We start from the raw sequence: 27,610 nt of genomic DNA on the forward strand, positions 1-27,610 counted from the left end.
TTTTTTTTTGATGTCGACCATTTTTGGCTCCTGAACTGGACCAGGGATAGAACCCACACCATGTGCATTGGAAGGCCAAGTCTTACCCATGGGACCATCTATGTTTCTTGATTGACAAAATGAGAAGGATATAACCTATAATGTATTCTTGCCAAGAAAACTTAACTGTATCTGATCATGGGGAATCAGATGAATTCAGATGTTGGGACATTTTACAAAATCAACTACCTGGATTTTTTTTTTTTTTAATGGAAAGAAAAAAGACTAGGAGACTGATTTAGATTAAAGGAGAACAACAACAAAAAAAACCTAGATGCAACTCATGATCCTTAATCGGATCAAAAACAACAAAAAAGTTATAAAGGACATTACTGAGGCAACTAGGGAAATTTAAATATGAACTCCACATAGATGTTACAGTGATGTTGAACCAGGAAGTGACAACAGTATTGTGTCTAAGTAAGAAAGTGTCCCTATTCTTGAGGAACACATGTTGAAGTAGTAGTTTGGGATGCATAATCATGTTTTTAAGTTACCTTCAAATATTTAGGGAAAAATGTAGACGGAGGCAGAACTAAAGCAAATGCAGCAAAAATATTAACACTGGTTAATCTAGCTGAATGACATGCAAATGTTTACTGGACTATTTATTTCTACTTTTCTTGTAGGACTGCTATTTTAAATGAAAAGTTGAGAAAAAAATTAAGTACACATTATAATTTAAAAGTGAGCCTGCAAGACAAAAATGCAGAAGTAGAAAATAATCAGAGAAGACATATAAAATGAAACTATAATAATATGGATGACAACAGAATATGAATAGTATGAATGACAACAGAAAGCAAGAAAGTCATATGAACAACCCTAACAGACCTTTTGATGACAGAAGTTAAAACCAAACATGTATCAATAGATAAAAATGAGCGAAACACATCCATTAAAGAAAAACTCCTGGGGGCTCCCTTGGCAGTCAAGTGTTAAAAATCCACCTTGTGATGCAGGGAACATGGGTTTGATCCCTCATCCAGAAACTAGGATCCCACATGCCATGCGGCATGCCCATGTGCCACAGCTGCTGAGCCTGTGCTCCAGAGCCTGCACACTGCAGCTACTGAAGCCCATGCCTAGAAACCACGCTCTGCACCAAGAGAAGCCACCACAATGAGAAGCCCACGCACCACAACCTGAAAGCCCCCGCTGGCCGCAACTAGAGAAAGCCCATGCACAGCGATGAAGAGCTTATGCATTGCAACGCAGACCCAACGCAGCCAAAAACAAACAAACAAATTTTTAAAAAAGAAAGGAAAAACTCCTAGACTGATTAACAAAGAAAAGTCAAACTATAAGTTATATATAAAAATCTAGGACTGAATTTATAGTATTAAAATCAAAATGAAGTTTACATTTTAATCTAGTTAAGACCTTTTAAAAAAAGATCTCATATAAGGCAATACAGAATGACTGAAAATTAAAGGGTAGGCAAAAAAGACAATTCTCAAAATGAGAGAAAATAATTATAAATGAAGCAACTGACAAAGGATTAATCTCCAAAATATATAAGCAGCTGATGTAGCTTAAGATCAGAAAAACAAACCAATCGAAAAATGGGCAGAAGACCTAAACAGACATTTCTCCAAAGAAGACTAGACAGCTAATAAACACATGAAAAAATGCTCAACCTCACCTGTTTGTTAGATGCAAATCAAAACTACAATGAGGTATCACCTCACACCAATCAGAATGGGCATCATCAAAAAATCTACAAACAATAAATGCTGGAAAGGATGTGGAGAAAAAGGAATTTTCTTGCACTGCTGGTGGGAATGTAAACTGATACAGCCACTATGGAGAACAGTGTAGCAATTTCTTGAAAAACTAGGAATAAAACTGCCATATGACCCAGCAATCTCACTACTAGGCATATACCCTGAGAAAACCACAATTCTAAAAGACTCCTAGATGTCCACTGACAGATGAATGGATAAATAAGTAATGGTATATATATACAATGGAATATTACTCAGCCATAAAAAATTTGAGTCAGTTCAGGGAAGGTGAATGAACCTAGAACCTGTTATACAGAGTGAAGTCAAAAAGAGAAAGACAAAAAAATAAAAATTAAAAAAAAAAAAGAGAGAGAAAGACAACATCATATATTAATGCATATATTAATATATGGAATCCAGAAAAACAGTACTGATAAACCTATCTGCAGGGCAGCAATAAAAAGGCAGATATAGAGAACAGACTTGTGGACACAGCAGGGGAAGGAGAGGGTGGGATGAGCTGAGAAAGCAGCGTGGAGACATCTATCACCATACGCACAACAGCCAGCCAGTGCGAATGTGCTGTAGCTGCAGGGAGCGTAACCCAGCTCTGTGACAACCTAGAATGATGGGGTGAGGCGGGGGATGGAAGGGAGGTTCAAGAAGTAGTGGACATATGTACACCTATGGCTGATTCATGTTGATATATGGCAGAAACCAACACAACATTGTAAAGCAATCCTCTTCCAATTAAAAACAACTAATGTGGAGGTTTAAAAACTCTTTTCTATACATGTAAATTTCTGGATATCTTGGTATGTTTATGTCATTGTTTCATCTGAAATTCTATTTTTCCTTTGTCTTGTCCTAATCAAAGAACAAATTATAAGTTGATTTCCTCAATAAAATCTTACCAAAAAAAAAGGGGGGTAGGCAAAGGGTTACCAGGCAAACATAAATAATAAGAAAGTTGTATTTATGACTGTAATATCAGACAAGATTGAATTCAGGAAAAAAGCTGTAAACAAAACCAAAACATATATGTTCTTGATGAAAAAGTCACCTATAATGAAGGGGATGTAAAGTACAGCTTGGTGACCATAGTTAATAATACTGTCCTGCATATTTGAAAGTAGGTAGGAGAAAGGATCTTAAAAGGTCTCAGCACAAGAAAAAAAATGCTTTGTTAACTATGCATACTGATGGATGTTAACTGGACTTATTGTGGTGATCATTTTGTAATATATACCAATATCAAACCAGTACATTATACACCTGAAACATAAAATGTCAATCACACCTCAAAAAATTAGAAGCAAAATGAAAAAATTGATTCCAGAAGTTAAAACTAAAAGGAATGTAAGAGTCGCAAATAAATATAACAAATACGCATTTAAGAGAACAGCAGTGAAAAAGGAAAGAATTTTAAAATTAGAAATGAAGAGGTCTTCTTAAATTTGAGAAAAAGTGAATATACCTCAGAAAATAGTGAAGATAGGCAAAGAAGATCCAATCCACAAACAGTAAGTGTCCCCAAAGAAGAAAAGCATAGCAAGGGGACAAACTAAATACTGAAAGATCTGAAGTTACTCACTGAGAGAGCACAGAGTGTATGACACTACCGACCTAAAATGACCAAGTCCAAGACACAGGCTAGTAAAGTCACTAAGATTTAAATAAAAAGAAAAAAAATCCTGCTGACATCTGGGCAAAAACAGCAAATGACATAAGGGGAAAAAATCAGGCAATTTTAGCTTTTCAAAAGCAATACTTTATGCCAGAATAAAAATGGAGAAACATATTTAAAATACTCAAGGCAGGAAAATGTGAGTAAAGGACTGTATCTGGTAAAATTGATAATCAGGTATAAAGAGAAAAGCACAAACTTATCAATATATAAACCTTTAAATTAGAAAATAAAAAGGCAGGAAGAGTTTTTTTCTTACAAAACATTAAATTCCTCTCTCTACCTAACATAGGAAGACTATGTAGAAATAAAAAGCTTTTACAGAAAAAAACTCAAATGTTTACTATGTAATATGGTAATTATCAACAACTAATATTTACTGAGCATTGAGAATTTGTGTTCAGCAGTATACTAAGTGCTTTACACGTACTCTTTCCATTTAATCCACACAACTGTCCACATTTTATAGATGAATAAAATTAGGTTGAGGGAAGTGAATTTATTTCCCCACAGTCCTCAGGTAATAAGTGGCAGGGTCAGGACTTGAATCTAGAGCTGATTTCAAATACTCTCATCTTAACCAATATGCTAAACGAGCTTTTGTGTCTTTAAAACATATCTTAATTTCTGCATATGACCAGTGGATATCACTAGAGCCAAAGAGAAACCACTAGCATTTTTTTGTGTGTAAAAAGACAGGGAGCAAGGCATGCAGAACTAAAGTATCTTAAAATAATAAAAATGTTTCAAGAGTGAAGATAAATGTTCAGTGGAATCAAATGTTACATAGAATGTGAAGAAAAATAAATCCTCAAGTAAGTCTACTGGACAAGGCACTTAGTGGGCCACTTGTGAATTATACAGGCCAGAAACTATCTAGAGATGAGTGTCAGATGACAAGGCCAAGTGATGACACATGGGTATAGTGCAAGCCCTTGCAACTAGCAGAACTTACTTCTACTCCTAGTCCCCTCATTTGTGGGCTATAGGACTTGTGGCAAGTTACTTACTACCCTGTTGGGCTTCCAATTCCTTATTCATAAAACCAGAATAATAATACCTCCTTCACAGAACTGTGGAAGTAAATGACTAAACAACCTTAATAGTCAGATCCTGGATCACAGTAAGTACTAGACAAATGCGAGCTGTTTACCCCTTTCTAGGCTAACAAATTCTTTTTTCTTGTCTCTTAAATCTTTCATATCTTCTCCGTTGGCCTTCAAACACGAAAGTTGTCAAATTTCATGAAATCTTTAGGTTAAAATCTACATGCAGTGCTAATTTTACTAATGATTCCCAACTGCCCTTCAGAAACACTAGTATATTTTACATTCATTATGAACACAATGACAACAAGAGAAACTAAAAGTCATTTCAAAAACCATGAGAAACTTACTAAGTACATGGAAGCATTCAATGTGCATTTATTTTCAATGAAAGAAAATACAATTATTTTAGTAGCAGATCTGGTATATAGGAATATTTCTGTATAAACAGAAAAAAAATATTCTTGCTCACTCCACTCCATCTAAGAATCTTAATTTCTTCATAGCAATTATCACAATATTACTATTATTTCTGGTTTTATGTTCATTCTTTTTTTTTTTTTTTGGTTTTCTGTTTATTCTTTATGCTCCATTTTTAGACTGCAAGCTTCTTGAGAAGAGTAGCAACAAAGTCTTTGCTTAATCTCTGCGTTCCCCAACATCTGGCACATAGTAAGGCATTCAAAAAATTTTGTGGAATGAGTGAATTTATAATACTGGGTATCAGAAAAGCTGTCTTAAATTCTAAGATATTTACAATTGAATTTTTTTTTTAATAACAATGTTTGGCACTCTAAAATTCAGGTAATGAATAAATAATTGAAAAGTAAGCTCTAATTCTTTCAAGTAAACTGATTCAGTATACAGTCAGCATTCTGGGGGAAAATGAACTGGAAGAAAATTTTCAGGTCAATGAAATTTACTACTATACAGAACGATGATGTAAGAACTAGTTTTTAAGAGACAATCTTAGAAAAAACACTGTTAAACAAAGAACCAATTTTACGATGCTTCAGGGTTTTCAGAGACTGTGTCATGCTGTAATGCCCTTGGGATGCTACTGCTCATAGGCTGATCTGATTTGCTCCTATGGCAGCTAAGCTCTTGGTTCTCTAAGGTTCGAATGTCTATGGCTACTTTAGCTACCTCTACCCTCCCTGTCAGGGATCACTCTGCCTGACTTCTGTTTAGCCGCCTCTCTGTTCCTCCCTATGTGGCACAATCTGTTCAGGGATGGAAAACCAGATAAGCAAGTTTGTTATAATCCTGTGAAAGAATAAAACAAGTAGGTAAGAACCTCTACTAAAGTATATACTGCAAGCCTGACAAGGTCAAGGACCTTTATTTTCCCCAAAGAAGGTTAAAGTTGCTAGAAGTTTAACCCTCCCAAGTGTTAAAATAGTTCAGTGATGAAGTCTAAATAATAAGCTGTGGTAACCAGCAGGACATGTATGAATGCTAAATCTTCTCGCAAAGGAAAGTAACTACAATGAAAGCACTTGAGTTTTTCCTTAAAAGAATTTTTACTATTCCCTTGAATCATATACCTTACACTGCATGTTATTATTTGTTATTAATTTATCCAGTATTCTTCTTACCAAGAGTATCTTTAATGAGGATTTCAAGCTTCTGTCCCATGTTGGGTCCTCTCTCCTCTCTTGGATTCTGTACTCGGTTTACAATCTCTTGCTTGATGGAGTTGATTACAAACAATAAATTATCTGTAAGACAGAAAGGACACTTGGAACATGTCACCAACATGGAAAAATTTACTTTTAATTATGTAATAACTGATAATTAAAAATGAAGAACATATAAGAAAACATTAGGCAGTGATGGTTGCAAGCTTTCTTATCCAAAGAGATTAATTTCAAATGATGTGCCGCTTTTGATAACAGGCTGCAGCCATGTCTTCACTATTCTGTAAGCAAATGTGTCCTCCTTGTCTTCACAGCTTTAAGACCTATGACAGTGTCAGATACTGACTGTGAGTTTTAGTAAATGTTTACTAAATAAATCATAGCTCTTTAAAGACAAAGCTTTAAAAACAAAATTCTCTGCCTTTAAGAAGCTTTAAAATAAAAGAGCAAAGTTAACCAAAAGTAAATAAGGAGGAAAATAATAAAGATAAGAAGAGAAATCAATAAAACAGAACACAAACACACAAGAGAGAACGTTAACAAAGTCTAAAGCTGGTTCTTTAAAAATATCAACAAAATTGGTATTCACTCCCACCCTAATCCTCATCCCCAGCTAGACTGCTCCAACATCTATAGCTAGAATGAAAAAGGGGTTATCACTTTAAAACAGAGCCATTAAAAGGATAATAAGAAAATGCTATGTTAACAAATGGAAAAACTTGGATGAAATGGACAAACTTACTGAAAATGTTACTTAACACGAAGAAAAGGAATATCTGAACAGTCCATTTCTAACAAAGGAATTGAATTTATCCAAAAATACTCCCAAAAGAAAACTCAGAGGGTTTTAATGTAAAATTCTATCAAATATACAATGAAGAAATAAAGGCAATCTTATCAGGCTTTTTCAGAAGAGAGCGAGAAAGAGCACGACCAAATTCATTCTACAAGGTAGCGCCCTCAAACGCCACAGCCTGACAAAGCATCACAAAAAAGAGAACCAACAGGCCAATACCCCTTTTGAGTATGGACCTAAGAACCCTTGACAAAATACTAGCAACAGACTTCAACTTAAAACATCAGACTAGAATCCTGCAAAATATTTGCAACAGACTCTAAGTAAAAAGGAAAATACACCATAACCAAATACAGTTTATTCTAAGAATGTGAGGTTGGTTTAATAAAAAATTAGTTAATATCATTCACCATATTTACAGGGGAATGTGATACGTTACCAGAATAAAGGAGAACAATGATTGCTCCAATAAACGCAATTTTAAAATGAAAGAAATGACAGTATTCCTATCTATTCATGAAAAATGAAACTAGGAAAAGAAGGAAACTTAAAACAATTGAGGGCATCTCGACTACCAAAAAACCTACAGCCAACATCAAGTTAAAAGTCAAAGTTTCCCCTGCAAACAAGGCAGTCACCACTTCTATTCAAATGTCCTAAACATTGCAATAAGGCAAAGAATAGAAATTAAAAGACACAGAAATCAAAAGGAGTAAATAAATCCATTTCTATTTGCAGGTGACAACTACTTATACAGAAAATTCCAGGGCATCTACACACCTACTATTGGAACTAATAAATTTAGCAAGAAAATATGGCAGGAATAATACATGGAATTCTTTGGTGGCCCAGTGGTTAAGAATCTGCCTGTCAATGCAGGGTATACACGTTTGATCCCTCGTCCAGGATGATCCCATATGCCTCAGGGCAACTAAGCACAAGGGCTACAACTACTGAGCCCACACGCTGCAGCTGCTGAAACCTGAGTGCCCTGGAACCCGTGGTCTACAACGAGAGAAGCCACTGCAGGGAGAGGCCCGTGCACTGGAGCGAAGAGTAGCCCCCGCTCACCACAGCTAGAGAAAAGCCCTGGCGCAGCAATGAAGATCCAGAGCAGCCAAAAAAGTGAGTGCTAAAAGAGATATGAAACAAAATTTCATTTTACATATTAGCAACAAAGAATTTGAAATTTCAATGAGCCCATTTACAATAACATCAGAAATATAAAAGATCCAGGAATAAATCTAAGAAAAGATGTTCAAGCACTGTACACTGAAAACTATAAAACAAGTCAGAAATTAAAGAAGACAACCAAATGGAAAGAGATCCAAAGTTCATGGATTGGAAGCCTCCATTTTCTTAAGATGATAATTCTCTCCAAATTGATCTACAGATTAAAGCAATTCCAATCAAAATTTCAGAAGACTTCTTTTATAAAAAGTGATAAAGTGACTCCAAAATTGATAATGGTCATGCAAAGGACCTAGAAGAGCCAAAACAACTTTGAAAGAAAAGAACCAAATTGGAAGACCAACAAGGATGAACACGACCAAGACTTTAATGATCTACTATAAAACTACAGTAAGATACTGCATATTCACATAAAGATAGACAAACAGCTCAATGGAACAGAATACAGAGTCCAGAGGTAGATCCATATATATAGGATCAACTGATTTAACGAAGGTAAAAAAAAAAACAAAAAAAAAAACAATGGAAAAAGAAGTCCTTTCAAAGAATGGTGCTTGATCAACTGGGTATTTGTTGGTGGGGAAAAAAAAAACTGACTGTAAAATCTAAAACTATATAAATCCTAGGAGAAAATATACACAAAAATACAGTTTTGAAGTTGGCAAACTTTCTAATTAGAACACACAAAAATATAAAATGAAAGACTAATACATCAGACTTCATCAAAATTAAAAATTTTTGCTCTTTGGAAGATGCCAGTGAGAGACCAAAAAGGCAATCAAAAGATTAGTATAAAATATCTCCAACATATATATCAGATAAGATATATCTGAGAACCTGTATCTACAATAAAGAACTTTTAGAAGAAAAAATTTTTAAATGGCAAAACATTTTAAGACACTTCACCCACATATACACAAAATATATAAACAGCCAATAAGCAAAGATGTTCAACATCATAAATTAATGAAATACAAATTAAGACCACAATGATATCTTGCCACATATCCATTAGGTTGGTTAAAAGTAATCAGACTGACCTTACCAAGTGTTAGCGAGAATATGTACCAACTAGAACCCTCCTATACTGTTTTTGAGAATCTAAAATGGTATAGTCACTTTGGAAAACAGCTTGGCAGTTGTTTATAAAGTTATTCATAGATATTTAACCAAGAGAAATTAAAACATATGTCCACCCAAACACCTCCACAGGAATATTCATAGCAGCTCTATAGACATATGTCTATAGCAGTTATGGCAATAGCAAACAATCTTAAATACTCACCAACACATGAATGGATAAACAAACTGAAGCATATCTAATACAATGGAATACTACTCAATGCTGAAAACCATTTAACTATTGATATAGATAAATGTTTAAATAAATATGCAGAGTGAAAGTAGCCAGGCAAAAAAGAAGAATGTATGGTAGGATTCCATTAATATAAAATTTTAGAAAATGTACACTAATTTACAGTGACAGAAAGCAGACTGGTTACTCAGAGACAGGAAAAGAGAGGACTAGCTTGCAAAGGGGCACTAAGAAACTTTTGGAAGTGATCAAAATGTTTGCTATCCTGACTGATTTCACATGTATGTACATATGACCAAAGTAACCATATAATACTCTTTAAATATGTGGAGTTATTTTACTTTAATTATACCTCAATAAAGTTGCAGGGTGGTGGTTGGGGGGGGGAACACACCTCTAGTTTCAACACATGGAAGTCCTGTAGTCTGAAATAAATCTCTACTACTTCAGACATTGCTTTGAAATCAATGATTTGTTATTCCTTATCTTGTAATACTTAGAAGAAACCAATCTAGACTAATACTGAAGAGGAAAATCAGAAATAACTGGCAGGGGGAGAAGTAATTTAAAACTACATGCAGGGACAATATATTAAAAAATGTGTCACTAAACAAGGAAAGCACAGCTGACTCCTGAAACCACATGAAACAAGAAATTTTGTTTCTTTATTTTTATTAGTTGGAGGCTAATTGAAACAAGAAATTTATGCTTGTTTCTCAAATACACGAGAGGGAAAACCATTAAATATAAATAAGGACATTTACATGCAGGCTGGACTTATGAGAAGGTAAAAGGTTCCCCATCCTCAATAGGTAAAGTAAATCAGCTCACTTCTTTAAAAGTGAAAAGAGCACTAAAAACTGAAACAGCAGAACAGCTCTTCTCGACCTGGGCAGTGTCCATGCCAGAACACTGGGGCAGGGAGGGCAGAGGTGAAGGGTTCTACCATCAAAAACTTCTAGGTGAGGAGATAAAAGCATCTGGCTCAGAAAATGAGAACCAACCTTAAATTTCTAAGTTATTCAGATCACTCAGTTGTGTCAGACTCTCTCATGACTCCATGAACTGTAGCCCACCAGGCTGCTCTGTCCATGGAATTCTCCAGGCAAGAATATTGAAGGATCTCTTCAGTATTCCCTTCTCCAGAGGATCTTCCCAACCCAGAGATAGAACCTGGGTCTCCTGTATTGCAGGCAAATTCTTTACCGTCTGAGCCACCAGGGAAAAACCCGAAGTCTCTTAAGAGATCCCTCCTGTTCTGATTTCGTGATCATCCAAGAATCTTCCAAAATTTTAACCTTACATAGCTTGTTTGGGGATAAACTATGTTAATCAGGATGAATGTCCAGTCCTCTTAGTAGCTTTACTTCTCATTCTGAGTCAACAAATCTACATTTGACTCACAGAGCTCACAGAGCTCCTGTGAGCTTTGGTAGAAGGAATCAAGAGGAGGAAGAGGTTTGGTAGCAAAGGACAGGATGAGGACGACAGTAGTGGGCCCTGAAGCTAGTCCTTGGAACAGTGCTAGCTGATGACAAATTAAAATGGACAAGGACAATATATTTTTCATAAATCTAACTTTAGTCTGAGATTATGCCTGTCTTAATTTTCTAACACTAAAATATTCCTCCCTGCATGAAATGACAGTAATTGTAGATGACATTCATTTTAATGTCCTCATGTGGCAAAATATAAAGTTGGCAGCCCTATGGTTCCCAAGTCCCAAAATCTGTTTCCAATGTCACTGATTCTAGAAACCATTGGGTCAATAGGTAACGGATAAAAGTGTTCCACAAAGCAGTTAACAGTGACTCCCAATATTTAGAGGACTCAGGGGTACCATTCCCTTGAGAGATATATGTATGTTCGATGGGAAGAACTTGCAAACCACATGTAATCTGGCAGAAACCAACACAATATTGTAAAGCAATTATCCTTCAATTAAAAATAAATAAATTTAATTATAAAAAATATATACATGTGGCAAACTACACAGAAGTAGCAACTACTACATTGCTTCTGACATGTCTTCTAAACCAAGTCAAGGCTGCTCTTCTCAAGACTGGAAAAGAGAAGCATGTAAGACAGATGTGGAAGAGGAAAATGAATGAGAAGGTCCTTTTCCTCTGGGTTAATTGAGAAGAAAATGCACCTAGAGCTAAGTTTTTTTCCTACATGAATATATCTACAGGCTTTAAGTTAGCTTTGGAAATAAAAAAAATTAAAGGCCATCAAAAACTCAATTTGAAATAGAGGAACACATTCAGAAACACACATATTCCTGGCCCTTAACCAATTTCCCAATTGTTCCCCACCCCAGAACACAGAAAATATGTGTTCGTGGGCCTGCACATACATATATACAAGCACAAAAATATATGGCCATACAGATGTACATGATTATGGATAAATTTATTAACTGAATGACACACAGTTATATGCCTACATGCATCCAGAGAAAGAGAGACCTAGAAGGGTTCCAGTGACCTACCACATCTCCCTGCATTGTGAGTCAGTCAGGTTCTATTATAAAATGAAATATGAATGCCCGTGACATTGCAATCATTATATATATACTTCAGTTCAGTCGTGTCCAACTCTGTGACCCCATGGACTGCAGCATGCCAGGCATCCCTGTCCATCATCAACTCTCGGAGTTTACTCAAACTCATGTCTATTGAGTCAGTGATACCATCCAACCATCTCATCCTCTATTGTCCCTTCTCCTCTTGCCTTCAATCTTTCCCAGCATCAGGGTCTTTTCCAGTGAGTCAGCTCTTCACATCAGGTGGCCAAAGTACTGGAGTCTCAGCTTCAGCATCAGTCCTTCCAATGAATATTCAGGACTGATTTCCTTTAGGATTGACTGGTTGGATCTCCTTGCGGTCCAAGTACTCTCAAGAGTCTTCTCCAACACCACAGTTCAGAAGTATCAATTCTTCGGTGCTCAGCTTTCTTTATAGTCCAACTCTCACATTCATACATGACTGCTGGAAAAACCATTGCCTTGACTAGATGGACCTTGTTGGCAAAGTAATGTCTCTGCTTTTTAAAATGCTGTCTGGGTTGGTCTAACTTTTCTTCCAAGGAGTAAGCGTCTTTTAATTTCATGACTGCAGTCACCATCTGCAGTGATTTTGGAGCCCCCCAAAATAAAGTCTGCCACTGTTTCCACTGTTTCTCCATCTATTTGTCATGAAGTGATGGGACTGGATGCCATGATCTTTGTTTTCTGAATGTTGAGCCTTAACTGTGTGTGTATACACACACACACAGAGTTCAAAGTCAAAATGCTTTAAAAAGCAAGAATAGGAAAATAGGAAAATGGATCGATCTTTATTCCAACAACTAACTATTGTTTTATCTAATTTGTTTACCTTGATTAGAGTGCCTGTGTGGCCGTTAATAAATAAAACCATGAGTTCTTTTCACAAGTTGTAAACATCACGGTTGGGAATCCTCTTTCTACTCTCACAAATGGAAACAAGATAATCAAGGCAGTGGATTCAGAAAAACTGCACAACAATTGTATTTCCCTAGTGGCTCAGTGGTAAAGAATCCACTTGCCAAGGCAGGAGACCCGGGTTCAATCCCTCGGTCAGAAAGGTCTCCTAGAAAAGGAAATGGCAACCCACTCCAGTATCCTTGCCTGGAGAATCACAAGGACAGAGGAGCCTGGGGAGTTACAGTCTGTGGGGTGGCAAAGAGCTGAACACAACGTAGTGACTGAGCACACGTGCGTGCACAACACTTATTGAGCATTTATGTGCCAGACATCATGCTGGAGTTAAGAAAATCTCTGGAAACAAATAATAATCATTTAGCCACTGTTCCACTTTCAGATACAGCTTAGCCCAACAGCTAACTGACAATGAAGAGGACAATTTTAGAGGCAAAGGAACATATGAGCTCTTATGACACGAGGCATAAGGAAGAGTAACCAAGCAAGGGGGAGAGAGGGGTGGTCCTTATTATAGAAGATCAAAAGCAGAGCTTCCCCACCCTCTGCTGCTGCTGCTGCTAAGTCACTTCAGTCATGTCTGACTCTGTGCGACCCCATAGACGGAAGCCCACCAGGCTCCCCCATCCCTGGGATTCTCCAGGCAAGAACACTGGAGTGGGTTGCCATTTCCTTCTCCAATGCATGAAAGTGAAAAGTGAAAGTGAAGTCGCTCAGTCGTGTCCGACTCAGCGATCCCATGGGCTGAGCCTACCAGGCTCCTCCATCCATGGGATTTTCCAGGCAAGAGTACTGGAGTGGGGTGCCATGGCCTTCTCCGCCCCACCCTTTAGTTCACCATAAAAAGGTTCCAAGTGTGTGAGATGATGAGTCGCTTTCCCTGGTGGCTCAGCTGGTAAAGAATCCGCCTGCAATGCAGGAGACCTGGGTTTGATCCCTAGGTTAGGAAGATCCCCCAGAGAAGGGAACAGCTACCCACTCCAGTATTCTGGCCTGGAAATTCCATGGACTATACAGTCCATGGGGTTGCAAAGAGTTGGACACGACCGAATGATTTTCACTTTCACTGTCAACCCACAGGGGCCTCCTCCCATGAGCAGTCTACTCCATTATACTCCAGGATGCCTTAGAGATGAGTTTCCTGCATGTGCCAGGATGTGAACGATCAGAAAGCACTGATCTAAACCAACAGATCCCAAATAAGTACTAGAATGGCTGCATAAGAGGCATCTGGGGTAACATTAAAAATATGGATTTCTGGGTTCTACTTGCATAGGTTGTAGTTCAGAGAATCTGGGGAGAAGTCTAGAAATCTGTAGTTTAATATGTACACACAGATGATTCTAATGAGCAATCACATTTGTAAAACACATTTCCAAACTATTCACTCAAAGGTTAAAATATACATTGGTCAATAACACTGGCTAACTTCACACACAACTGTAAAATTAAAGTCAGAGATTACCATGATCACAAGAGATCTGGCTTGGTGAGCCACAGATAGACACTAAGAGAAAAACATGAATAAATAACAGTATAGCTTACTGAATGGATGAACAACAACAAAAAAGGCTGGCCTGGACTTCCCTGGAGGTACAGTAGACAAGAAACTACCTGCTGGTACAGGGGACACGGGTTTGATCTCTGGTCCAGGGAGAGTCCATATGCTGCAGGGCAACTAAAGCCCGTGCACAGCTACTGAGCCCAAGCTCTGGAGGCTGCGAGTCTCAACTACAGAGCCCACAGGCTGCAACTATAGAAGCCCGTGCACCTAGAGCTTAAGCTCCGTAACAAAAGAAAGCCCGCGGCAGCAACCAGCGCCCAGTGGTACCAAAAACAAAGCATTAAATCCAAGAGGCTGGCTGAAAGCTGGGCAGAATACAGGGAAAGCAAATAATAAACAGAGAGCAGTAAGCAAGGTAAATGGAAATTAATCAAATTCATGTAAGAGTAGGCTTACCATATTCTGTGTTGAGGCCCCATAATTTCACTTTATTAGCTTCATACTGTGCTTTTTTCTTTAACCGACAAGCCCTGGGAAAGGAAGGAGCAATTACTTCACTTGTTTTTTTAAAGTGAACATTCAGAATATCCTTTCTGCTGCTGTCATTTTCTAATAGCAACCAAAAAAATCACTGTCTACTGATGTTTACATCAAGGGCCTCAATTACCCAAAACATACAATATAATCATTTATCCAAACTTATTTCTTAAAATTTCACCATTCAAAAAATAAAGCTATGGCTAATATACCAAAATAAACAAAAAGTGACAATCAAGTGTTGTAGAAGATGTGAAGTAAGTGGAACCCTCATATGTTGCTTGAGGGAATGTGGAACAGTACATACAGCTACTTTGGAAAATAGTAAATATTTTTTTAATTTACTTCATTACTTTGGAAACAGCTACTTTGGCATTTTCTTATAAACACACTAGGTATTTACCCAAGAGAAATGAAAACTTATGTTCACATAAACACCTGCAAGTAAATGTGTGTATGTGCTCCGTTGCTCTGTTGTGTCCAACTGTTTGAGACCCCATAGACTGCAGCCCACCAGGCTCCTTTGTCTATGGGATTTTTCAGAATACCAGTGTAGGTTGTCATTTCCTCCTCCTGGGGGCCTTTCCAACCTAGGGACTGAACCCGCATCTCCTGCATTAGCAGGCAGATTCTTTACCACTAAGCCACCTGAGAAACTCAAGTAAATGTTTATGGTGACTTTATTCGTAACTCCCAAAAATTAGAAACCACTCAACTACCCTTCACCTGGTGAACAGATACACTGGAGTATTAATATATCATTTCAAAGATCTATTACCATCAATAAAGAGTATCAAACTATTACTCCACACAACATGGATGAATCTCAATTTCATCCTGTGTGAAATCAAAGTCAGACTCAAAGGCTGCAGAGAATGATTCCATCTGTAGTCTAGAAAAGGCACAACTGTAGGAACAGAAAACGGATTGGTGGTTGGGAGGAGTCAGGGTAAGAGGAGTTCAGTTTTACAAAGAGACAAAGGAAATCTTTTAAGGTGATAAAAATGTTCAGTATCTTGATTATGGTTGTGGTTACATAATTGGATGTGTTTGTCCAAAACTCACAGAAGAATACACTAAAAGGGAAGACAAGTAAATTATACCTCAATTAAAAAAATCTGGAGTTGTTGCAAAACAAACAAAAAACAAAGCTACGATAAAATTTTTCATTTTTATACTACAATATAAGGCCTTTGAGTTCATTCACTTCTCCCCTTTAAAAACTTATTCCATGAAGCATAAGTACCATCATTTATTTTCAAAGGAAAAATAATAATACTCTCATTGTACTATTTATAAAAAGGATATTTCTGAAAAAATGGCTAAAGACCATCTATTCTATGAAAGCTCACTAAGTCTAACCTCACCTCCATGAGTGAACATGATTAGCATTTACCTGGAAGCCAGCTTATTTTTCTCCTTCCTTGACCTTGGCCGGGCTGTTAAGGGAAGCTCACTGACTGGTGTCAGATCACTGATCACTTTATTCAGTTTCCGCAGTTCATTGCCTATCTGGAGTAGTTTTTTAGGATTTGGAGTCAGGTCTTCCACATCTGTTCTCCGAGACTTCTTTACTGCATATTTTCCTATAGATGATTTAAGAGAAGTTTAAGTGAGACCATTTTATTTAACAAGAGATACATTTTCTATAGACATTTAAAAATCCATCTCTCTCTTCCCTTTTCTTTTTCAGCATGTGAACAATCTACAGAAGGAGGGCTGGACTCCTCTCCTTCCCACCTTGTGACAGCAAGAAATGAAGGTAATATGGCACAACTCTATCCTTTTCCCAATCCTTCTCCATCTTAAGGTTTGCAGCCCCACTATGACAGATTCTTAATTATCTCCATGGAAGTAATAATCAAACCTCAGGACTATAGTGCAAGCTCATTTGCACATAAAAATCAGGGCTAGGATATAGTATATGGTCAGGAACAAATTTGGAAATTTTACCCAAACCAAGACGTTTATACCGCTGTAACTGAAAATTTGTCAGACATATATATTCCTGTGTTGAACTCATAAGTCCAGCAAATAAGGATTGCCTTTTCAGAAACTCTGTCTTCAGTCAGTTTGATAAACAACAGTACAGAATTGTCAGAAAGACCTTTCCTACCACTGCAGGCAACAGGGATGGCTCTGCCCTCTAATGGCAATACCCTGAACAACTTTCCTAGAACTCATTACATGCTACCTGGACCTGTTTATTGGACCTGTCTTTTCATTTCTGGCAGAAAACTGATCCCAAGTCAAAAACCTAAGTCTTTCATTCACTGAAAGATAGGAGAATACAGACCTGAGTGCTATGGAAAGGGAAAATGAGGTAGGAATATACTTCTGATACAACATCTGTGTCAAAAATGCTTAGCAACTTAAATTTGTAGCATGAGCGACTACTTAACTTGTTTATTGAGTTTTAGACCTACTAGTGCCCCCCACCTTCTCAGTACAGACTTTGGATTAAGGTAAAAATAAAATTTGTGCAGAAGAAATTCTACTCAATTACACCCTCTTGGGTTCATAGTCGAAATCTGGCCTAAGACCATAAGCTTCTCCTGATTCCTACTGTTTAGTTTCTCCTACTCCATTCCTTCTCTCCACAATTATTCTTCCTTTCTTTTCCTTTCCATCCTCTCTTCTCCCACCACAATTTTGATTCCAATCTCCCTGTTTACATTTAGGCCTGGAGACTGAATAAGAATGAAAGACAGAGGTAGGAGCCCATTCTCTTCCTCCCCAATCCTTCTTTCTTGCTAACAGCAGCTTCAACGTGTCAGCAATCAGCAGGCTCCTGGTCATTTCCTGGGTAGGACAGGTAGACTAAGAAGTGACTAGAAATCATTTTTACACAAGCGTTCCTCCTTGTTTAGGTGATGGCTGTTAAAACTGAAAAGAGCCATTCACTAATGAAGAGCAATCATAGCATATAATACAGCAGCTCTATTGCTCTACTCCCCCATTTGTTAGGAGGGGTTGAACCCATGTATAATGTTTAATGATTAAGTATTGTGGTTTACCATCTCTATTTAAAAGTGACTTAAAATATTAGAGACAGATGGTTACTGAGACTGATTATCATGGTGATCATGAAATGAACTGAAAGCCACTCAGTCCTGTCTGACTCTTTGCAACCCCATGGACTATGCAGTCCATGGAATTCTCCAGGCCAGAATACTGGAGTGGGTAGCATTTCCGTTCTCCAGGGGATCTTCGCAACCCAGGGATCGAACCCAGGTCTTCCGCATGGCAGGTGGATTCTTAACCAGCTGAGCCACCAGGGAAGCCCTTGTGGTGTTCATGGTACATGCAAACGTCACTACATAATATACCCGAAACTATAATAATGTAATATTGAAGGTCAACTATATTTTAAAAATAAGAAGAAATAAAGAAAGAAAAAGGAAGGAAAGAAGGATGGGAGGGAGGGACACGCACAACACGCATGATCAAAACCTCTTACCATGGTGTAAGCCATTTTTCTGATACATGTTACTCGGCAAGGTCTCTCGGTTCCATTCAGATGGCCTCAGCATCCTCTCTTGCTGTGATGGTGTGAGTTGTTCACTGTACTCCCAGAAGTACCTTCTTTTACCTCTTTTCCGAGAGGTAACTGAAGTCATCTCCTTCAAGTCTTCCACAGAATCATTTTCATAGCCTTAAAAAAAGAAAATGTCCACCCCCCAACATTTCTTAAGTTCCACAAATTTTAATAAACCAATCAAGAAAAACAAAAAGATTCCTTCTATTTACTACTTGACACATTTCACCTGAAAACATCATTAGCATGTCAAAGATAATAAACCAAATCTGTAAAAATAATATTTAATATAGATATTTCTAACTCATAAAATATTCAGAGATTAATAAACAGAAATAACTACATTGTGTATCTTCCTTAGGTTTCTCTTTGGTTAGTATATGACACTTTTTTTGTATCATCACATAAGATTGAGAGAATAATGAAATCCAGCCACAGGAAGACAACTCAATCTAAAAATGGACAGACACCTAAATAGACATTTCCCCAAAGCTGACATACAGATGGCCAACAGGCACATGAAAAAGATGCTCAATATCGCTAATTGTCAAAGAAACACAAATCAAAACCACAATGGGTAACACCTCTCACCAGTCAGAATGGCCATCATTAAAAAGTCCAAAAGCAATAAATGCTGGAGAGGATGTGCTTGTTGACGGGAATGTAAGTTGGTAGAGTCACTATGGAAAATAGTATGAAGAATCCTTCAAAAACCAGAGTTGCCACAGGATTCAGCAATTCTACTCCCAGGCACATATCCAAAGAAAAACTCTAGTTCAAAAAGACACCCGCACCGCAGTGTTGACAGCAGCACTGTTATAATAGCCACGACTCGGAAGCACCTAAACGTCCACTGACAGCTGAGTGGGTAAAGAAGACAGAGTACTGCTCAGCCATGAAAAAGAATTGAATCATGCCATTTGCAACAACAAGGGCGGAAATAGAGATTATCATATTAAGTGAAGTCATACAAAGAAAAATAAATACCATATGATATCACTTCTTTGTGGAATCTAAAATATGATACAAATGAACTTATTTTACAAAACAGACTCACAGACATAGAAAATAAATCTGATTATCAAAGAGGAAAGTGGGGGGAGGAATAAATTAAGAGTTTGGAATTTGTGGACAGAAACTACTATATATATATAAACAACAACATACTACTGCACAGTAGGGGACTATATACAATATCTCATAATAACCTATAATGAAAAGAATATGAAAAAGATTTTATGTATACATAACTTAATCATTTAGCTGCATACCAGAAACTAACACAACACTGCATAAATCAACTATGCTTCAATTTTTAAAAAAGGAAATACAGTCACAGGAATGTCAAAGTATAATGGTATATATATATATACATAACTAATGGGTTAACGATGGTACTTAGAGACCATACAATTTTTTTTGATGTCTTCTGTCTAATATTTATGCATTTGAAATATTCCCAGACAGAAAGCTATTGGATTTCTCGGATGGTAACCTACCAGGCAGAATTCTGTAAGGCAAAAGTGGTTTTCTTCCTACTTCCCACCCTATCCTTTTTGTAAAAGTACAAGAATGACAGTTCTCACACAAAACATATGCCTATTCTAACTAATATTTTATCAGAAGCAATTTGAATTTACTTCACTTTTTAAGAAGCTATTTTCCCTACTAATAGGAAGTTTCAGAAAATAATTAATTCTGGGGCACTGGAACTACTGGTTTGACCCAATACAGGATGATTTGTAAAACTAAAATACCCTCAGAGCATGTCCATCTTAGAAGTACAAAAGGGCTGTGCACAGAATATGTTGTTTGCTAAGTCACATCCGACTCTGCGACCTCATGGACTGTATGCAGCACACCACGCTCCTCTGTCCTCCACTATCTCCCGGAGTTAGTTCAAATTCATGTTCACTGAGTTGGTGATGCTATCTAACCATCTCATCCTCTGCTATCCCCCTCTCCTTTTGTCTTCAATCTTTCTCAGCATTAGGGTCTTTTTCAACAAGTCGACTCTTCACCATCACGTGGCCAAAGTATTAGAGCTGCAGCAACAGTCCTTCCAGTGAATATTCAGGGTTAGTTTCCTTTAGGATTGACTGGTTTGATCTCCTTGCAGTTCAAGGGACTCTCAAGTCTTCTCTAGCACCACAATTTGAAAACATCAATTCTTTGGCACTCAGCCTTCTTTATGGTACAGTTCTCACATCCATACATCATTACTGGAAAAACCATAGCTTTGACTATACCTCAACACAGGCAGATGCACCAACTGAAACACTCCCAACAGTGTCAAAAACTGGTGTCCCACATTTAAGTCCACCCCAGTCCAAAGTATAAAGGAAACATTTTCACATGTAACTTTCTCAGGCAACCCATCTCCCCGACACTTTATTTGATACGCTCCTCAGATGGCCTAAATTTCTGGCAAAACAGTCTCTCTCTTAATGTACTCACATATTTTGTGAGTACTCACAGGTATTTCATCTGAGGCTTCTAAGAACCTCGTAGGAAGAGGTTATTAACCCTATTTACACAAACATGCTCATGGAGGTTTAAGTGATTTGGCAAAGCTGGGACTGGCTCAGGCCCCATGACTCCAGCTCCAATTTGGCTTCCTACTTTCCTGTGCCTATCCACTTGAATGGTCTGAACAGAATTTTCCCCATATATATTCCATGTTAAATCCAGTCATTAGGATTTGGATTTCTTCTCTCCTACACAAAGGATTTGTTCAAGTCTTTCAATTTAAAGACTACTGTAATCAAGTAGCATGCAGAAAAGTTACTCAATATATTCCTAGATCACTGGTCTTGCATTTAAGATGATTAAGTATTTCTCAAAGTGTGTTCTTAGGAACACTATTACTATAAAATATGCCCTCAATCCCAAGTGAGTTCTGTGGTCAAATAAATTTTAAGAAACACTCATCTTGCTTCTCTCTCTTGTCAAGTCACAGTACACATAAGATCAGAAGACCAAGAAATCATAACAGTAAATAAACCCACTAAACTCTAAGTTACACAAAGACAAGTATCATGTCAATTCTGTTTACCTCTGCACAGCCAATAATCTAGCATACACAGTGTCTAACACAAGATAGGCATTATCCCCCTCCCTTTTTTTAAAAAAACAAATCAGTGATTTTTTTAATGTACAAATGTACATTTCCCATGGAGATTTTTCTATTTTCTTTTCATTTGATGGATCACCATATTGATCTAATTCATTCCTTCCTGATACAATTATCAAAAGGCAGTCAAAAAGGTGACATACATAGACGCCTAAAATTCTGATCACACGTCTTTGATTAGAGCAGGTTACTGCCATTAAGCTGGTAAAGGCAATCATGAAAATGTTTAATAGGAATTACAAATTAAATTCTCATTCTGGGGGCCTAAATCCTAGCCTTACAACCATGTAATTCCATGACCCCAAACAGTTGCTGCCTGTCCTCAGGATAGGCTCTATTAAGACTTAGGAGCAAGTCCAGAGTAGGGACTGAAACTCCATTTTACACCTTTCCTGGAGCTTTGCAGACTCAGGCACTGTTGTAGCCAACTGCCAAGAAACAGCATCAAGGGAGCTAGTCATCACAAAAGGGCCTTTGTACACTGTCTGCTGCAAATTAAACCAATCAACCCACTCTAAAACTAGCACTCTGAAGAAACTATAACCATCCCACTTTTCTGCTTCAAAGAATTTCTTCTTGCTTCTCACCAATTCACATTTGTATTCTTAAAGTTGCCTGTTTAGCTCTTTTTTCCAAGAAGGGAAATTTTCATTAGCAAATGTGAATAAATCCCCAAAATACCACAAAATATCACTGATTTGAGGTTAAAGCATTTCATTTGTTGACATTTGTGAGAAACGTCCAAGTAATCCTAACCAAAGAGGTTTTACTTCAAGTCAACTGGAAGTGAGTGAATTAAATGCCATCCAAACATTTAGCATTGTTAAATCGCACCAAGAGGAAGGCTTCACCTTGCCAAGTGCCAGCTAATGCATCTCTGTTTTAAAGCAGTGTTGGCTGCTTAACACCAACAAACTCACAAAATCAGGGTTCTCCTACCAGGTCAGGGCAAGAGAATATGGCAGGACAGAAAAACACCAGCTGTAACAAGGTTTACCCTTCCCTACAAGAGTCAAAAGACTGAGAAAATGGACATGCAGGTCAAGTTATGAAGTGGTTTCTCTTCATGGACCTACTCATCTCTCAACACATTTATCCAGGTGAAACCAAGTCAAAAGATCAAGGATGAACTTAAAAGGAGTTAAAAGTCAAAGAAAAATGGGAATTCCCTAGTGGTCCAGTGGTTAGGACTCCATGCTGTCACTGTCAAGGGCCCAGGTTCCATCCCTGGTCAGGGAACTAAGATCCCGTCCAAAAAAAAAAAAAAAAAGGTCAAAGAAAAGCAAACCTAAAGCCAGAAGTGGGATAAACAGCATAGTCCTTGCCCGTCTTAACTGGTGATGGCAGAATTTACTCCCTCAGGAATATTTAAATATTTATAAGGAGTATTTATATATTCCTTTTAGTGTCAACTGGTAAAGAAATTTTTCTTCTCTACACTTTCCATTTCTTAGTTATTACTCCTTGTCTCGATCCATCCCCTCCCTCCTACCCTAATTCTAAATATGGGATTCAAAACAACAGGGCTGATGTGTCAGGCTGTAAGGACCACTAACAGCACTCTGGTCTCCCCATGGGAGGGCGCTACATAACTTACCACTAACTGCAAAGACAACTCTCCTTCAAACAACTCAAAGCAGATTCAATAACTGGCTGACAGAAAAGTTTTCTTGCTAAGTAGAAAGGACAACTGGTTCTATCGAGACTAGTTGGAAAGTAAACCAAAGGAAATGCATAAACTCAGTTCCTCCACAGCAAAGTACCTTTTCCTTACTTGAAACTACACCCAAGCCAAACAATTTAGTTGTATCAAATGCATAAATCTAAGCATTTATGCAACAGAAAAATTTCACTAAGAGGAAAGTCTCTCAGCAATAATATGCTTCACTGGCCACAATATAGCTACTGCTGCACCTTCTATGGCTAAAAAACCTTTCTGAAGATTAAATATCAATGCTTATATTACCCCAAATTCCAACAACAAAAGGGCTCACTTTGACAATTCATAAAGTTTTTAATAACTTCGTCTTTTATGTAGAAGTTATAGTATCAACATTATTTTTGAATAACTTTCATTTAAATGTGAAGATCTTCACCTCTTTGTGAATTTTTAACTCTGTGCCACTTGGCAATACCATTTTCATAAATAAAAACTGCATGAGCCAACAGTGACAAGAGCCCAACCACGTACACGCTGAAGTGAACCAGTTCCCCACAGGTTTCATTTTCTTTTTCCCTTTTATTTATAATGTGCTGTATATAAACAGAGCAGAGACTCCTTCATGCTCATTAAATTAAAGCAAGTATTTTTCTTCAATGGAAAAATACTGTGCAAATGAAAGATGCAGCAGACACAAAGAAAAAGCTGTCTTTTACATTATTCATTATTAAACAGGCTTTGTTGGTTATTAGGCATGAGTAATATAAACCATCATCACTTGATTCACCATTCTTGGGATTTCAAACTTACCTTAAGTCTAACAGAGGGACAAAGGCAGAAATAGGAATATTTTTAAACCAACCGAGTTTGGCATCTTTGCACAGCTGCTAAAAGAGTGACTTTTGGCAGGTCACTTAACATAAGATTAATTAAGAAGGAGCCCTCAAGGGACTAGTATATGAACCACACATGAGCAAGAATGGTTATTTTAAAACTGTTTGAATAGATAAAAACAATTATATATCCAAACCAAGATACTAAGTCATTTAATCTCCAAACTCAGACAAAGAAAGCCCACAGCAAAACTTTCTATTTCAAGAGAGTAGGAAACAGTTTGGTAAGCCTCCAAATATAATACCTGGTTCAGAGAAAGTGTCACTAATGTCATCATCCTTGTCATCTTCATAATCCTCTTCCTCTTCTTCCTCTTCCTCGTTTTCAGAAAGTTCATGCTCGCTGCCAAATCCTTCATCATGGTCCTCATCATCAACATCCTCCTCATCCTCCTCATCTTCTTCAGGACTGCATTTGGTTGGCTGTTCACCCAGGTTGTCAGAGACAAAAAGGGAATAATTGTGCTCTTCTTTTTTCTGGGATGAATCTGAGACCGATGTGCTGGCAGAAAGGCTGCTACTCTCTCCTGCTGCAATTGCCCCAGGCCCCTCCTGAGGCAGGGGACTGAGTAAAAGTTCCTGGGTTTCTTTAAAAGGCAAAGCTGGAGTGGCATGACCCTGCAGAGGCTCCGTCCCTTTTTTCTCTGGTCTCTTGGCTACTGCACCACAGTAGCAGGTGTTTTCCTTTGCTGCATCTGCATGAACCTGGCTCAATAGAGGCCGGGTCTGCTGCACTGGGTTGATCTTTACCTTTGCCTTTTTTACATAGTCTTTACATTCAACATGAAAGTTCACTTTTTCATTATGATACATGTTGGTCTTCACCATGATTTGTGTGCTTGAAGTGGGTTTACTTGCTTTTTGGACACAGTCTGACAAAGGGACCTCAGCCTGAAGAGTCTTAGAAGAACACACAGGGGCAGCTGCTCTGCTTGTGATCTTTTTACCAGGGAATGAAGAGGCCAAGGGATTTTGTTTGACACTGAAAAGTGAATCAGGGTAATAAAGGGAATCAGAAACAGACTGAGAGTCCTCGCTATTAAGCTGGGCCAGAGTTGGAGTTTTACTTATGACCTCTTCATCTTGGTAAGGGCTAGAAAAGTCATCAAGACCCAAGTAATCCACTTCTTTTGTTCCCCAGATGTCACAGCTGGTTAGTTTGGTGTACTTCGTTAAGTCTTCACAGTATGTATCCCACTGTTCCCAGTTTGAGGTTAAAGCACCCTCATTATCCAGGACATCTGTGAAAGACTCCAGATTTTCAATGTCTTTGCAGTCCTCCAAAGAAAGGAAGTTGTCTCTAGGATTTTGTTGGTAGTTCATCTCTCTATCCTGAGAAAGGTTTAAAAAAATATCACATACCATAATTAAGGAAAAAAATTAATAAACTATAGCCTCACTTTCCTATATCAGGTAAACAGTACTCAACCTTTGGTCAGTTTTAAGATAAAGACTACTTACATGTCAGTCTACCAATCCATTTAGTAACATTTCCTTGGGCAAGGAAAAAACACACAGAGGGAAACTATGTCCCCTGAGAAACTTATGTATTGGTCAAGGGCTCTTGAACTTCACTACAAACACTCTTCCTGAGAAAGTGTACATTTCCTGATCTTTAACTCAGAAAGGATTTGGGGATCTTCTAAGAAACAAGCTTCGTTTATAAAGCAAACAATAAAGGCCTTTCCTTCATCATAGAAGAATCTGTCCTCCGAAGTCAGAACTTATACACAGAGTGAAGAGCAATCCAGAGAGAGTTGAAACTCAGTCACAGAAAGATAAAATCTTTGGAAAGAACTTGTAACAACTCTTGGGCTTGGGGAATAAAATACTCCTCTCATGACTACTGTACTTCTTATGAGTAGAGATATGATTTTTTAAAATGTCAGTATGACTATGCAGCCATTAACAAGAATGCACGTAAGCACTAATGTATTAAGATGAAAGGCCACTTACCACATGTTATGTTAGAAAGAGTTAAGTTACAGAACACTCTATTAATGATATGTCATACAATTTAAAATATTCATATATTAATTTATTATTAATTACACATGCATAGAAAAACTCTGGTGGTCTTAATTACCTTTAGGGAGAAGGTTTGGTGGGTGGAGGCTCAGTAAGAAGATGAGGAAATTTTCAGTTTTCCACTCTAAGTTTTTGTTCTGTATCAATTTTTCCATTTGTCTGCTTTGTTTTTTCCTTTTGCTTGCATATGTGTCTCTGTGTTTTACCAGTTTTACTGATGTAGAGTATACATACCACAAAATTCACCTCTACGAAGTGTACAACTCAATAGTTTTTATAAATTAACAGATTTGTGTCAGCTTTCCAGTTTTTATATACCTATGCTGTTTAAGTTGCAAGTAATTTAAATTATTCTTAAGTGTCTATTTACCTCAAGAATAAATGATAAGTATATTCAGATATTATTTGGAATTGCTATTTTTGCCTCACATTCTCTGTAGTACATGCCTTGCTCAATGTTATCATTCCTAAATATGCCAGCTGAAAAGTCTTTTAACTGTTAGGCTAAAAGATGTCTTCTCATCCTCATTGTCAAAAACTAGATCTAAGGATGTTTAGATAATCTTTCCTCCTACTATTTTCAATGGGTTCATACATCCTGCTAAAATACTAGGGCTGATACTAAAAAGCAGTAAGTTTGGCCTAATCACATTCTTTTCTTTTTAGGCCTTTATAAATAAAAAACTATACAATACCTTTACCCCATATTGATTAAAGCAGAATCCAAGAAAATGTTACTTACCAGTTCATACATGAAATCTGGATCTGAACTGTTTGCTAAGAGATCTGTGCTCATCAGAGTCTGTTCTGAAAAGGTGTGGCTTCGAAAGGCATCCCCAAAAGGCGGATCCATTCCGCTTACACTAGGCTACAACAGAGTGATTTTCATTTTGCAAAGTTAACGACTATTTCAAGGCCAATTTATTACATACAAGACCCACCACTATACCTACTAAGTAATTATTTTCAGAACAATTTTGTATTTTTTTCCTGCTTAACATTAAAATTACACTAAAATGCATTAAACATTAGAAAAGGAACAGAGTGGCAACTGTTAATAGTACCTAATTTCTAAAAGCTAAAGTTTATTTAGCCCCTGGAGTCCGGAGAAGGCAATGACACCCCACTCCAGTACTCTTGCCTGGAAAATCCCATGGATGGGATTTTCCTGGTGGGCTGCGGTCCATGGGGTCACACAGAGTTGGACACAACTGAAGCGACTTAGCAGCAGCAGCAGCCACCCCCAGAGTCAGCACACAGTACCCTAATGAGTACTTTTATTTATTAGCTATATAACATGTCTTCAAATCCACCTCTAACAACACTAGCTGTTCTAACTCCACAAAGTGGTGGATCCCCTGCCATTTCCTGGAGTCAGCAGAGGTAGCAAGACAGTCTCACTCTACACTCCTCAAT

At 37.6% G+C, this 27,610-nt stretch overlaps 1 protein-coding gene across 2 annotated transcripts in view; it reads right to left on the reverse strand.

The window, feature by feature from the left end:
- The window catches only part of CREBRF (CREB3 regulatory factor), a 59,511-nt gene that overhangs the window by 6,404 nt on the left and 25,497 nt on the right, over window positions 1-27,610 (reverse strand). For both annotated transcript variants that reach the window (XM_065905281.1, XM_065905282.1), the window contains exons 3-8: window positions 26,937-27,062; window positions 24,412-25,498; window positions 18,403-18,597; window positions 16,339-16,528; window positions 14,862-14,935; window positions 6,098-6,220 (exon numbers count right to left, since the gene is read on the reverse strand). In XM_065905281.1, coding sequence (XP_065761353.1) covers window positions 6,098-6,220; window positions 14,862-14,935; window positions 16,339-16,528; window positions 18,403-18,597; window positions 24,412-25,498; window positions 26,937-27,062 — 1,795 coding nt within the window. The remainder of the gene's footprint in view (window positions 1-6,097; window positions 6,221-14,861; window positions 14,936-16,338; window positions 16,529-18,402; window positions 18,598-24,411; window positions 25,499-26,936; window positions 27,063-27,610) is intronic.

The sequence above is a fragment of the Muntiacus reevesi genome, chromosome 14 (genome assembly GCF_963930625.1).
Source record: "Muntiacus reevesi chromosome 14, mMunRee1.1, whole genome shotgun sequence".
NCBI classification, from domain to species: Eukaryota; Metazoa; Chordata; class Mammalia; order Artiodactyla; family Cervidae; genus Muntiacus; species Muntiacus reevesi.